Source organism: Zootoca vivipara, chromosome 2, assembly GCF_963506605.1.
Source record: "Zootoca vivipara chromosome 2, rZooViv1.1, whole genome shotgun sequence".
In the NCBI taxonomy this organism is placed as follows: Eukaryota; Metazoa; Chordata; class Lepidosauria; order Squamata; family Lacertidae; genus Zootoca; species Zootoca vivipara.
Window position 1 is genome coordinate 33,702,680 of NC_083277.1, and position 14,454 is coordinate 33,717,133.

At 42.5% G+C, this 14,454-nt stretch overlaps 1 protein-coding gene across 3 annotated transcripts in view; it reads right to left on the reverse strand.

Annotated features, from left to right (window-relative positions):
• Positions 1-14,454, reverse strand: part of SUMF1 (sulfatase modifying factor 1) — a 61,593-nt gene that overhangs the window by 6,990 nt on the left and 40,149 nt on the right. For all 3 annotated transcript variants that reach the window (XM_035106599.2, XM_035106598.2, XM_060271355.1), the window contains exon 8: positions 1,103-1,162. In XM_035106599.2, coding sequence (XP_034962490.2) covers positions 1,103-1,162 — 60 coding nt within the window. The remainder of the gene's footprint in view (positions 1-1,102; positions 1,163-14,454) is intronic.

Genomic DNA, 14,454 nt, shown 5'->3' on the forward strand with positions numbered 1-14,454 from the left:
AAACAGGACCTTTCAAAGCACCCAAGGAAAATGAAAAGATAAACACAGTAAGATTATTTTTTAATTAGAATAAATAAAACTGGGGTCATAGCTTTGACTTAAAATTCTTTTTAAAAAAGAATTATGCTGTGTGGTTCATTGGAATTAGCCAAATGATAGAGATGGAGGAGCATGCATTTCCTATTACAGCAACGTGTTTCAAAGTGTTTCAAACCAATTACTGGTTGCTAAGAATGTAGGATTTATTTCTTTATCATTGGCTTCTCTTATATTCTTGAGTCTCTTTCACAATCTATTTAAAAACTTATCCCAGGTTTTTCCACTTGGCCTAGAAGCCCATTTTGGCCAAGCCACACCCACCTGCTCTGCATCTGATGTAACATCAGGCATGAGGAAAGTGCAGGCATGGCTGGGCCAAAAAGGGCTGCAGACACCGCTGGTCAGCTGGAGGCACCTGCAAAGCCCAGAACTTGCATGCTATGTAAACTCTGACAATCAGAGGATTTGGGGGGGAGGGAGGCCTTCAAACTACTGCACAGGTGAAACTGAGTTGCCTGACATCCTTCTGACATCAGGTGGCCATAACTAGTTGTCAAACTGGGGCAGGGAGATAAGGAACTGGCTCACCCACCAGATCCAGTTCCTCACCCCTGAGAGTGAGATGGGCCTTGTTTGCGTTTCTGCATAGCTCTCCTTATATCCTTACGCAGTTGCACTTGAAGAGGCCCCGGCAGAAGCTCGATTTAGAGAAGCACTTGTGCCAGCAGTTGTGTGGGCTGGCCGCTGGAGTAAAAAGAAGATTGTAAAGTTCCTTGCTGTCTTAACTATGCAAAAGTGGGACAGCTAAATTGCTGTCAAGCTAAAATTAGGAGACAACTGATATTTTATCTCGGCTTAGATAAAGGGGAATTCAAATTAACAGTTCATTGTTTTATCTCCCCCACCCCACCCCATCAGAATTGTCCACCCAGAAGTGCTTCTTTTCAGATGTGCATCACGAGATGCAATTCTCTGTGTGTGTCATTTTATGTCACTAATTCTCAGGCGTACAAATAAGAGCCTATTGCATAGCAGCAGATTGACAGCTGCCTTTTAGCATTACCTTGTGGCACATATAGGATCCTCCTTTCTTCACTCGGTCAGTCCCAGTTGGGGGTCCTTTCTGTGGATGGAAAAATACCAATGACTGAACATCTGTGCAAAACTAGGAGCCAACACCACCCAACGTAGAGGTAGAAAGGAATTAAGAGATGGTAAATCGAGTTCTAATCGTTGTGTAAGCTAACTACAGCTGCTTGGCAGGTGGGAGGGGGAGGGGGGGTTGAAAAAGCTTGAAAATAATTGCTCAGGACTAGAAGACAGTCCAGCGTAATTGCTCCAGCCAAAGCGCAGCAGTGGCTGCATCAGTGTCTAATTGCTGCTTTCTTCTGTCACGTCTACAGCAAGCATGTTATTTTGGTTTCCCTGGGTAAGTTTATAACATGCTGCTAAGAGCTCAGTGACACTAAAGAAATTGTGATGATGGATTGAAAACATATTAACAATTAGTAAGATTCTGTCCAACTTGCTGTGCTCCTATAGCATATAGCTTTAAGATTTGTGCCAATTTAAGAGATGCATCGCTGTGACACATCCACCTATTTGGTGCTAGTGCATATTCCCATGATGTGTGCCGCTATCAGCATATCACTCGGGAACCTGAGAAGCATATAAATCTCACCCCGCTCCCTCTTTCAGACGGGCAAAAACGACGCGCGTTAACTATCACATGATTAAACAGATACTGTATAGCTAGAAAATGTCCCACGGTGGAAAACTGAAATGAACCATGATCCTGCGAGGAAAAGTTATCACATCTGGGGCTTTTTAGTTTGGAAAAAAGGTGAGTACACAGGGGGCATGGCAGAGGTTTATAAAATTATGCATGGTGCAGAGAAAGTGAATTCTCCTTTTTTTTGTATCGCTAAAAGTTGGGTCATCCAATGAAGCGGAGTGTCGGAAGATTCAGAACAGACTTATTCACGCGGCACATAGTTAAACTATGGAATTTGCTCCCACAAGGTGTAGCGATGGCTACAAAGTTAGATGGCTTTGAAAGAGGATTAGACAAATTTAAAGAGGATAAGGCTATGCCATACCTCAACTGATATAGGCAGTGTACCTCTGAATACGAGTTTCTGGCAACTGCAAGTGAGGAGAGTATTGCTGCACTGAGGTCCCCCTTTCCCATAGGTCTGGTTGCCCACCATGACTCAATGGGTCTTTGGCCTGATCCAGCAGGTCTCATCCTATGCTCTTAAACAGCATGGCTCTGGGGAAATTTTGTTTGCTTTCGAAAGTACTTGCTTTCTGAGATATCACCAATGGTCGAGGACCTGGAAAGCCAGTATTCTACTACCAACGCAACCTTGCCTGCCAAGGCACCAAATAAAAGGCCTGGAAAGAGATTGTTCAGGAACAATTGCATAGCTGCTAATCAACCCAATTTTGAATTGACAAAACACGCCACTCCTCAAAGAGTATAGCTGGGTAAGAATCATTCCCTTGCGATTTGCCAGGTGCACGTACTTTAGCATTTTGTGATTTAATAAAGATTACAGGTCAGGCATTAGATAACAAAACCCTGTGTTGAGTTTAATTAATTAAGAATTAAGGTTTTAAAGGACTCATTCACCTTGAAAACATACTGGGCAGAAACTGTAATAACAAACTAATTCTGGAATTAATCTTGAGCTACCTTAATTCTGCCATTTAGGCTATGACTAGGCTATGTGCTCTATTCCATTTTTTAAAAAATTGACATTCCGTACTAAGGTAACCCAAATGATGCTCCAAGAATAGCCAAACTTTACAACCTGTATAAACAAGGCAAATTAAATGAACTGGTAAAATTATATTGTTTTTTGGTTTGGGGTTGTTGTTTTAAAAAAGAAAATCATTGCTATCTTGAAGATCGATTCAGTAGAAACTTCTGGGTATAAACCTTTTAACAAATACTGTATATCTGATCATATATTTTTTGGTTTATTTGGCTTCTGCTAGTCAACATAGAAGTGGGAAGAGCTACACAAAGGACTAAATCCTTAAGCAGTGGAAATCTGACAAAACAACAACTGGCCCTTTCCTGCTTTGGCTCCTGGGACCCTCAGAAAGCTCTGCAGCCCTGGGGAACAGCAGCTTCCCAGCAGCTGCCAAAGGGTGATGTCTAAAGGAAATTACTAATGCTGGGAACCTGCAGCTTTGTGTAAAAAGAGTGCTTTAGAGCTGAGGGAGAAATGGTGTGCTGAAAAAAGTACCAAACAGGGCCAACAAAAATGACCAATGGGTGCAGGAACTCCTCTATGAAGAAAGATTAAAACATTTGTGAGTTTTTAGATTTTAAAAGCTGGGGAGTAAGGGGAGGACAGGATAGAGGGTGAATAAGATTATGCATAGTGTAGAGAAAATAGGTAGATGTTTCCTCCCTCTCTCATAATTCTGGAACCCAGGTGCCATCAAAGTGAAGCTGAAGGGTGGAAGATTCAGGATACTATAGAATTTTCTACCGCAAGATGTATCTTACACAGCTTTAAAAGGGGGTGGTTGGGAAGTAAAGTTGCATAAAGGTTTTAAAAATCATATAATTAGGAAATCATTGTTTAATGTATGGATTAGATATAAAGATTTGTTGGAAAGAAAAACTCCTAGGTGGAATTCGCCACTTGAGGCAAAGAAACCTAAAAGGACAAATATGGATGAGAATAGGCTGAAATACAAAGACATTTTGATGGAGGAGGGAAACCAATTTAAGTTAAGGCCATATGAACAATTGAAAGATAGGTTGAGTGATTGGTTTCAGTATGTGCAGATAAATGAAGCATTCAAGTTAGATAAAAAAAATAGGATTCCAATCAGAAAAGTCGAAATTAGAAATAGAATTATTAGAGACAGATAGCAAGAATTTGTCCAGAATGTATAATTTGCTGTTAGAATGGCATTTGAAAGATGAACAAACAAAATCGGTTATGATTGAATGGGCCAAGGATTTGGGTCATAATGGGATGATGTCGGATTGGGAAAAATTGTGGAAGAAGGGTATGAAGTTTACGGCATGTACTGTGTTGAAGGAGAATCTGATGAAAATGATGTACAGATGGTATTTGACGCCGGTTAAGTTAGCGAAAATGTACCACAAAAGTGACAACAAATGTTGGAAATGTAAAGAGGATGTTGGCTCATTCTACCATATGTGGTGGACATGCCATATGTGGTGGCGCCATCAAAGTGAAGCTGAAGGCTTCTGGGAAATGATTTATAATGAAATGAAAAAGATTTATAAAAATACATTTCTGAAGAAACCGGAAGCCTTTCTACTTGGAATAGTAGGGGAAGAAATTCCCAAAGACGATGTTACTTTGTTCATGTACGCCACCACAGCTGCTAGGATTTTAATAGCAAAATATTGGAAAAAAGAGGAATTGCCCTCGTTACAGGAATGGCAAATGAAAATGCTGGACTATATGGAACTGGCAGAATTGACAGGAAGACTCCGGGACCAAACAAGTGACAAAGTTGAAAAAGAATGGAGGAGGTTTAAAATATATATAGGGAAAGTATTTGATAATTAGGACTCTGAATATCCAGGGAAATAAAGAAGTTAAGGCAATAGGGAGAAAATATGAGGTTAAAAGTAGTAAATGTTGGTGGATGGTAGAAAGATGAAAATAAGAAGAGTTAAAGGGATTATGCGATGGGTAAGAAAGATGAAATAGAAACTGCTACAGATGTATATAAAAAAGGAAAATCAGATAGTGGGGAATTGGGGAAGCCAAAAGACAATGAATATAAAAATGGATTGAAGAGGATATGTTTTTGTTTTGTTCTGTTTGATGTTGATGTATTTTTGTATTTTTGTATTTCTATGTTTGTGTATTTTTATGTTTTTGAAAATTTGTGTTTTATAAAACAATTAATAAAAATATATTTGAAAAAAGGGGGTGGTTGGGGGGGCATTGAAGGTAAGGCTGTTCAGCCATGATGGTTGTGCATTACGTCCAGTATCAGAGGTGGCATGTCTCTAAACACCAGTTGCTGGGGAGCACAAGGGCAGAGAGTGCTGTCTTGCTTCGAGACATCACCTTGCCGACAAAGGTCCGTATAGTTAAAGCTATGGTTTTCCCAGTAGTGATGTATGGAAGTGAGAGCTGGACCATAAAAAAGGCTGATCGCCGAAGAATTGATGCTTTTGAATTATGGTGCTGGAGGAGACCCTTGAGAGTCCCATGGACTGCAAGAAGATCAAACCTATCCATTCTGAAGGAAATCAGCCCTGAGTGCTCACTGGAAGGACATATCGTGAAGCTGAGGCGCCAATACTTTGGCCACCTCATGAGAAGAGAAGACTCCCTGTAAAAGACCCTGATGTTGGGAAAGATGGAGGGCACAAGGAGAAGGGGACGACAGAGGATGAGATGGTTGGACAGTGTTCTCGAAGCTACTAACATTTGACCAAACTGCGGGAGGCAGTGGAAGACAGGAGTGCCTGGCGTGCTCTGGTCCATGGGGTCACGAGGATTTGGACATGACTAAACGACTAAACAACAACAACAAAGGCACCTGGTGGGCCACTGTGAGAACATATGGAAGAAGAAGAAGGAAGAAGGAAGAAGGAAGAAGGAAGAAGGAAGAAGAAGAAGAAGAAGGGTTGTTGTTTGGATTTGATATCCCGCTTTATCACTGCCCGAAGGAGTTCAAAGCGGCTAACAATCTCCTTTCCCCTCCTCCCACACAACAGACACCCTGTGAGGTGAGTGGGGCTGAGAGACTTCAGAGAAGTGTGACTAGCCCAAGGTCACCCAGCAGCTGCATGTGGAGGAACGGAGACGCGAACCCGGCTCCCCAGATTATGAGTCTACCGCTCTTAACCACTACACCACACTGGAACACATGGGCCTCTGGCCTGATCTACATAGCAGGGTCCCTTGGGAACAATTTGCAAAATGGTGAAATGGGAATGGGTTTTAAGATGCTGGCAAGGCAAGGACTGTAACAGAACCATACTCTACAGTGCAGGCTAAGGTGTTGTGAATGGCAAGGAGCGAAAAGTAAAAGAAAGCTTTCTAATATTACAAACTTTGGGAAACTTATGGGTGAAAATGATCAGTATGATGTTATTTCATAATGTCATTGGAATTATTAGTAATTAGCATTGTTAGTACTACTATGTGTTCTAAATGCATCCAGGGTCTGAGGACCAAAAGAATCTCAAGAAAAGCTTGTAAGCAAAAAAATGAAAAGAGAGATCTATGCAGTAATAACTACATACTTCTCTCTTTTCATTTTTTACCTATAGGCATTTAAAATACAGAAAAAATAAGGCAGAAAAAAAGATGCATCCCTTTGTTTCTAGTATTATTTGGGAACTCCATACACATCCTTTAGCTACATGCAAGTAGCTGGAGTATCAAGTTGTTTTTTTTAAAAAAAAACTTAACAGAAAGTAAAATAAAGTCTTGAGTCAGAAAGAACATCAATGCTTGTCTTGCTTCTGTTTTTGTTTGTTGATGCTGCTGAATCACTGCAGCCATGAAGTCCTTGATTTCAGCACTGCAGGGAATGAGCATGATTCATGCTGCGATTCCACCAAGACTGAGCTGGAGCCCTAAGAGTCAGAGGAGGGGACAGAGAGATACTGGCACAATGCTTTCACCTTGAATAGGTGCTCCTGGTTTGGTATGCACACCTGGGGCTGGCCTTGAAGACAATTCCATCTTCCCACTCTGAATCCTTGGGCTGAATCGCCTGCAGAACGCCAGGATCACGACACCATTCTTGCTTCAAAGGCTATTGCCCACACACTTTCAAGCCTACCTTCAGTCAAATGCTCTATATACAAGAATTAATACACCAATGTGTGTTTTATATAACAAGAACCTGCTGGATCAGACCAGAAGCTTATCTAGCCCAGCATCCTGTTCCCACAGTGGCCAATCAGATGCCTACAGAAAGTCCACAAGCAGGACCTAAGCACAACACTCCCCACTTCTGTGGTTTCCAGGAACTGGTATTCAGAAGCATAATGCCTCTCTCAGTGGACATTTGGATCCCATCTTTCCTTCCTTGAGACTGGCCCAAAGTCACTTAGAAATCTTGATGGCTGACTGAGAATTCAAACCTGGGTCTCCTTTGTTTTCGTCTGGCACCTTAAGCAGAAACCAAAGCAAATTGTGTAATCCTCTGCCTGCTACCACATCCCAATCTTTTTCTCCCCTGTACCCACTCAGAAGAACTGCAGAATATTTATTTATTTATTTATTACGCTGGATACGACGCTGGGAGATAGTCTCATTGTTTGCTACAAAAGAGTTTAGGATTGTATCCAACATACTCAGAGTAGACCCAATGAAATTAATGGACCTAAGGTAGCCATGTCCTTTAATTCCAATGTGTCTACTCCGACTAACATTTGGCTACAACTCTTAATGCCACCAAAGGTTTCAGGTTCATCCTACTGGTTTCAATCACAATAGCGATCTGCTGAGATATATGAGCCAGGCAAAAGTTCTTCTAGAGGTACTTGTAGTTCTCAGGGTCTGTATCTTTTAACTCCACTAATATAGTTTCCGGGAGTTCTATTGCCATAAAGAACTCCCACCTCTCAAACTGTGTACAAAATGGTAAAAAAGTACCTGCCCACTGCCTGAAACGCGCTTCCCTGTGGAAACATTGTGCCGTCAACAAAAAGTGTGACTGAAAATCTCAGAAAGCATGTCTATCAACAGCAACACTGAATGTGACCCGATCTTGGGGAAGTCAGTCTTTTGCTGCTGGAAGAAGAGCAACTGATATGAAAAGCTTTGCAGTCTCTGATTCCACAAAGGGCTCAATCTCTCACAAATATGGTATGTGCTCAGGATTATAAAAGGATAACCTCTGCTACTAAAGCACAGATACAATGAGCAGGGGGTTATTTGGATTAAGTGCCCCCTCGAAAGCTATTAATTATATGAAGAGAATGCAAGAGAAGAGAGTTTTGGCAGCAAAGCAAAAATTAAAGTGGAAACTGCCTATTGCAAAATAGGATTAGTGCATAGCCACGCATTACTGAGCCACTTGAGCTGCACCTTCTTCAGGCTGCCTATTGCACTACACAACATTATCCCCTTAATGGAATCCCCTTTCAAGTACAAACAGTATTTATTACAGTAGAGGGAATTCACTGGTAAGTAGAAAATATCCCATCCTAACAGATCCACCCCCTCTGCTTGTTGGCATCTATTTATTTAGCCACAAATACGCTTCTGTAGCTCATTCTCTCTTCACACATACCTCGACTCTAAAAATCATAGAATCATAGAATCATAGAGTTGGAAGAGACCACAAGGGCCATCCAGTCCAACCCCCTGCCAAGCAGGAAACACCATCAAAGCATTCTTGACATATGCCTGTCAAGCCTCTGCTTAAAGACCTCCAAAGAAGGAGACTCCACCACACTCCTTGGTAGCAAATTCCACTGCCGAACAGCTCTTACAGTCAGGAAGTTCAAAACGGTTAAGGGCTGGTTCTAGAATGGCTTACCTTTTGTTTAAAAAAAAAAACCCTCAATCATACATGTGTAGAAATACCATGCAGAATCTTAAAACACATTCTGGAAAAATCTAGGATTAAGCTAAACCAGGGGTAAGCAACCTAAGCCTTCTCAATCTGGCCCACGGACGGTCTGGGAATCAGCATGTTTTTACATGAGTAGAATGTGTCCTTTTATTTAAAATGCATCTCTGGGTTATTTGTGGGGCCTGCCTAGTGTTTTTACATGAGTAGAATGTGTCCTTTTATTTAAAATACATCTCTGGGTTATTTGTGGGGCATAGGAATTTGTTTATTCCCCTCCCCCCCAAAAAAACACAGTCTGGCCCACCACATGGTCTGAGGGACGGTGGACTGGCCCACAGCTGAAAAAGGTTGCTGACCCCTGAGCTAAGCCCTTAAAAGTTCACCTAAATTTAGGAGTGTAATAACCACAACAGATTTATTTTTAAAATAACAAAGCTATTGTTTTATTTTGTTGCCATTCTTATTGATAAAAAAGACCTCTCCCTTTCCAAAGACTGCCATTTTCCCCAGATAACAGCCGCAGGTCCTCTAGTGTCTTTGGCAACATTTTAAGGATAAGGTCCCTTCTTTCCTTTTATAACCTGTTTATACTGTATGTAATAAATGTTTAATATTATTGTATATGTGTGTGTGTGTAAAGGCATGGGCCTCACAATAAACTTTATTCAATTTGTCTTTGGCAACATTTGCATGTAACACTGCACCATGGTTTAATGGGAGGAGCTGCTGCTAGCCTCTCCTTCTCACAATTCCCCTCTCCTCTTCCTGTGTGGCCAGGAGAATGACTTGTCATTAGAAATAGGACCATAAATCGTGGCTTAAAAACTTCCCAGAGCTTGCTTTAAACAAGCCAAAGCATGGGCTATGAAGATGGCATGTTGCAAGCCTATTAAGGGCAGGCTTGTATATGTAGCTGTATTGCTGGATCTCCTGTCACCCTGTTCCTTATCCATTATGCCATAGTTTACCCGAAGGGGTAGCCAATGTGTTACTCTTCAGACACTGTTCAACTACAACCCCCATCAGCCCCAGTCAGCATGGCCAGTAGTCAAGAGTGATGGGACATGTAGTCCAGCTGCAACACATGCAGTTAGGTTATCTGCAATGTCAGTGGCCTGAATACAGAATATATTTGTTTTTCTGCTGGTTTTTATTTAAATTGTGGTGACAGATGGGCTTCATATATCAGTCATTCATATCAGGATGATCTGCCTGTAGTTGAAAGGAACCTGAGTAAACAAGCTGTTTCTGAAACATAATTTGCAAGGAACCCTGACAGAGTCATTTAGATAAACAATACTTGAACTGAATTGGCCTTTCTTTCTTTTTTTAAAAAAAGAGAGAGATTCTTTGTTGTTGTTGTTCTTTTATGCAGATTTTTTTTTACAATATTTACTAAAATTTCCATCAAATTCCACCCAAACTAGAAATCAGTGAAGACTCGGAAGCAGGATTGCTTCGGAGCTTGCAATGGGCTCCCACAGATCCAGCAGGCACTCCCATCACTAGACTGGTCCTATATAGAGGCCCCAGCATGCCATATGGGTAGTATATTATTGTTACAACAAGCACTGAGTCAAGTTCCCACCTAAGTTTATATGCAGGCTAAGGTCATGAAAAGCTAATATTTACTTGTGCTTGCATCTTGCTGCTTGTTTGCCTTCAGTCATAATGAAAGCCTGAAAATCAGCCTGGCTGATTTGAAAGAGACAAACTAAGGGCCCTATTTGACACCCCCCCAAAGACCTTCTGATTATATGTCATTATGCATGCACTGTTATTAATTACTTCTAATTATTAAGTGCCATCTCGCCACTGTACAAGCACAGACTTAAAAACAGATCCCTGCCTGAAAGGGGCTTACAATTTATCTCAGAGGAGGGAGACAAACACTGGAAGGGACAGAGGTTAACACACACATTACAAATACAGTACGGCTCTGCAATAATCCTGGGAGGAAAGAACTATGGAGAAACTAAATTGGGGTGGGTGGGGGTGGGGAGATAAGGTGCACTCTAAGGGAAGAGCTGAAAATAGATACCTAAGTGGAGTTGAAACACTTTTAAGAGTTAGAAAGATTATTGGATGAAGGAAGAGGAAAAAGATAAGAAACAAAAGGTTGGGCGGGTAAGGAACATGAAGGAAGAGTTTTGTTGAGTAAACACAAAGAATTTATCCCTGAAAGGAAAGCTGGATAGAAAACTTCCACAGACAATTTACTGTGGACTGGGTTATTTTATTTTTGGTGAAAAGTGAGGTATAATTTGAAGAAGAAGAAGAAGAAGAAGAAGAAGAAGAAGAAGAAGAAGAAGAAGAAGAAGAAGAAGAAGAAGAAGAAGAAGAAGAAGAAGAAGAAGACGTTGCACAAAGCTTGCATGCATGTGTTGTGCTACGCCAAGCCCAAAACAAAACTGCTATGTGGAAGTGCACCGAGTGAAGGAAACCAATGAATGATGGCTAATTGTGGCAGCAGAGATGAGAGCAAGAAAGGCCAGGGAAAGAGCGATGCAGTAACCAAGGCAGGCAAATCAATCAGGTCATCTATTGCAGTTTTATTGATGTTGGCTGTTGCAGGAAGAGACAAAATAAAGGTAGAATTTTAATTTATATTTTATTCATAGAATTTTATTCCTCCTTCTGGTAACCCAGAAGACTCAGTTGGCAATAAACATACATCATCCAAGAGGGAGAGCTCTCTAGAATATATAGCAAGGCTATACAGTACGGGAATTATTCCCCCTCTTGGGAATAACTCTGCCCACGATTCCAAGGGTGGCTGGGTGGACAGATGCCTGGCACTCTGGTTGGCTTGCTTTGAGGGAGGGATCCCATTAAGAACATAAGAGGAGCTGGCTGGCTCAGGCTAGTGGCCTATCTAGTCCAGCATCCTTTTCTCACAATGGCTAACCAGAATCCCCAAGGATGCTTGCAAGCAGGACCTGAGTGCAACAGCGCTCTACCCACTTGTGACTCCCAGCGACTGGCATTCATCGGAACACTGCCTCTGTCAGTGGAGGGACTGTACAGTCACTATGGATAGTAGCCAGTTCACCACTGGGATCCTGCAGGACTGGGGAGATTTCTCCTGCTTTTCCCATGTAGAATCTTGAGGCAGGGGAGTGAGCTTTATCTGTCTGGCCTAGAGTTAATCAACAGGGTGTTCTTCAGAAATGGTTGGACTGCTACTCCAATCGTCCCTGGCCATTGGCCAGATGGCCTGGGCCTGGTGGGATCTGGAGCCCAACAATATCTTGAGGGTACAACATCAGCTACCCCTGGCTGAACCCTAGGAGCACCCAACAGTGAGCCTAGAGACAAAACAGAAGCAGTGCAGAGCCACAGAGTTTTCTCAAGGTAATTCCACACATGGAGTCTAAGCAACACTGCTTAGAGTTGGAACCCAAAATAGACTGAGGGGAGGGGAGGTATCAAGTTGAAGCCTGGTCTAGGGGAAACAAAGCCAGGGTGTGTGTGTGAGAAGGCCAATAAGTATGTTTTCTACAGAAATTAGGCAGGCTGATTACAGCCCTGTATCTGCTCGGCTTCTTTGCTGGTCACAGTGCATCTTGTCTGTGAGCCCACCATGTATTTAAAGCACAATTAAAGCTCTCCCAAAGAATCTGGGAACTTCGTCTATTAAGGAGGCTGGGAATTTTAGCTCTGTGAGGCATAAACTACACTTCCCAGGATTCTTTGGAGGAAAGGCATGTGCTTAAAATGGGCTTTAAATGTATGGTGTGCACGCAACCCTGGTTTCTGTGGGCATTGTATCCCTTCCATTCAGAACCTAGGTCCATCCCTGAGGCCTAGACCCAAGAAGGAAAACTGAGGGGAAAGTCTTCAGGCCAGAAGGTGGTACTCAACCTGGAATCCTGCTTCCCTCCTTCAAGCCTGCTTACCCCAATGGACCAGGAAAGGTCCCTACTAAGCCTGGAAACTGGTTGAGATAGAATATGCAAAGACAGATTCAAGGGAAAGCAAGTCTCATTACAGCACCCATAAAAGCTTGTTTTACAAGTGCTTCTTTAAACATTTAAACTGTCCCCCATCTGCTAACACTTATGAAACAATCCAAAATGCATTTCAAAACACCAATCTGTAACTGTCCATGTATAAAAATGGAGAGCTCTAACTTGCTGTGGCGCCACACAGCTAATTTAGCCTTTCGGTGCTGAACTGCATACAGTTCTGCCTAGCAACCATGCATTTCCAAGAGCTGAACAGGGCTGGAATTAAAAGCCATCTCTAGGCTAAGAAGCATGGTTCATTTATCACACTCATGCTTGGCTGCTTCTCTGCAAGCTGATAAGTTATAATTGACAAAACACGAGGAGACAGTCGTTCAGTCCTTCCTTTTTCTCACATACAACTAGCCCTCACTGTTAACCAGCCCTTGCTCCATTGGAACTATCAGGAAAAATGGTTTGGTTTGCTACTGATAATTCAAAGAAGCTATGCTGTTTCATTCACAACTCTGCTAGCAAACATGATCAGGAAACACCAGATACTGAAACAATGCCATGTCAAAATACTAAACTCCTAAAGAAATAACCTAGGGTCCTTGGAGCTATCCCAGTGGGTCTGCAAAGCTTTGCAACTAGTGCTCCTCAGTTCATTTTCCCCTCAAGGGGAAGAGATAAAGTCTATCCCATTGAGATTGCCAGCTGTGTTTCCTGTTGTCCTTCCCCTCAAGGGGAAAACTGTTGGGAAATTCCATTCCACCTTTAGTTGCAGACATGGAACTGTTATGTGTCACATGTCTGTTTACAGTCTGCTGGGAACTTCCACTGACATGTTTCTTCATCCTGATTTATGATTAATAAATCCTTAGTATGCTTCCACAAGTCTCGTGCCTATTCTGTTTGCTCCGCTGATAAAGTGTGCCCAGTGTCTGGGAGGCCTGGGTCACTGATTTATGTTGGAGACAGAAGCCGATGTATCTTCACAGTGGGACAGCTGGAAGGAGACGATGCAGCTGGGGGCTAGTCAGCTAGCCTTTCAACCCTCTGGATGCCAACAAAAACTGGTGGCTCAGAGTTGGGCAAGGGTACCCCTAACTGCCTGGGGAGCAGCTGATCCATCATTTGGAAAGGGGAATGGGGCAACTGGTTGGTTGTGTGTGCGTCAGGTAGAGTGGCTCTCACTGCTTCTGTATGAGTGGGTATGCGGAGCAGGAAAGAGAAGTGAATGGGTTTTCCTTGCACAGGCATTCACATCTGTCTGTCCCCTTCTCCCTTTTCGTTCTCCCTGGTAAAGTGACAGCTGCGACCCCTGTGAGGTTCTGCAACGGTATGATCCCAATGAGAGCTAAAGTTACTACAGTGGAGGCGGCCCTTCACAGTTAGTACTATGGCTCCCTTCTAAAGAAAGAGCTGTATCTCATTTGCAAGGATGGGGAAAGCGAGGGAGAGAAAGAAAGAGAGTGTTCAGAAAACCTGGAGAAGGGGAAGCAAAGCTGAAAAATTGAACGTTCTCTTGGCATTTGGAACCACTGATCTAGTCCACGCCCTGCCAAGAAAGTTTCAATGAATTTCAAGACACTCGAACTCAGAACGCAAGGGAGAAACATGCTAAGAGGAAGGCACACTTGGCAAATCCACACTGTGATCAACTCCTGCCCGGGAACCAAAGTCCCCTCTGTGGAAGGACGTGTGGATCCAGAATTGGCCTCCACAGTCACTTACGGACTCATTGTTAAAACCGTGTTTATGGAAGACAATCTTACTCAGCTACAAGTGATAGAAGAAGAAGAAGAAGAAGAAGAAGAAGAAGAAGAAGAAGAAGAAGAAGAAGAAGAAGAAGAAGAAGAAGAAGAAGAAGCCGCCTATGGCATCTCTCATAGGAGGCCATTCAGCCTCTACT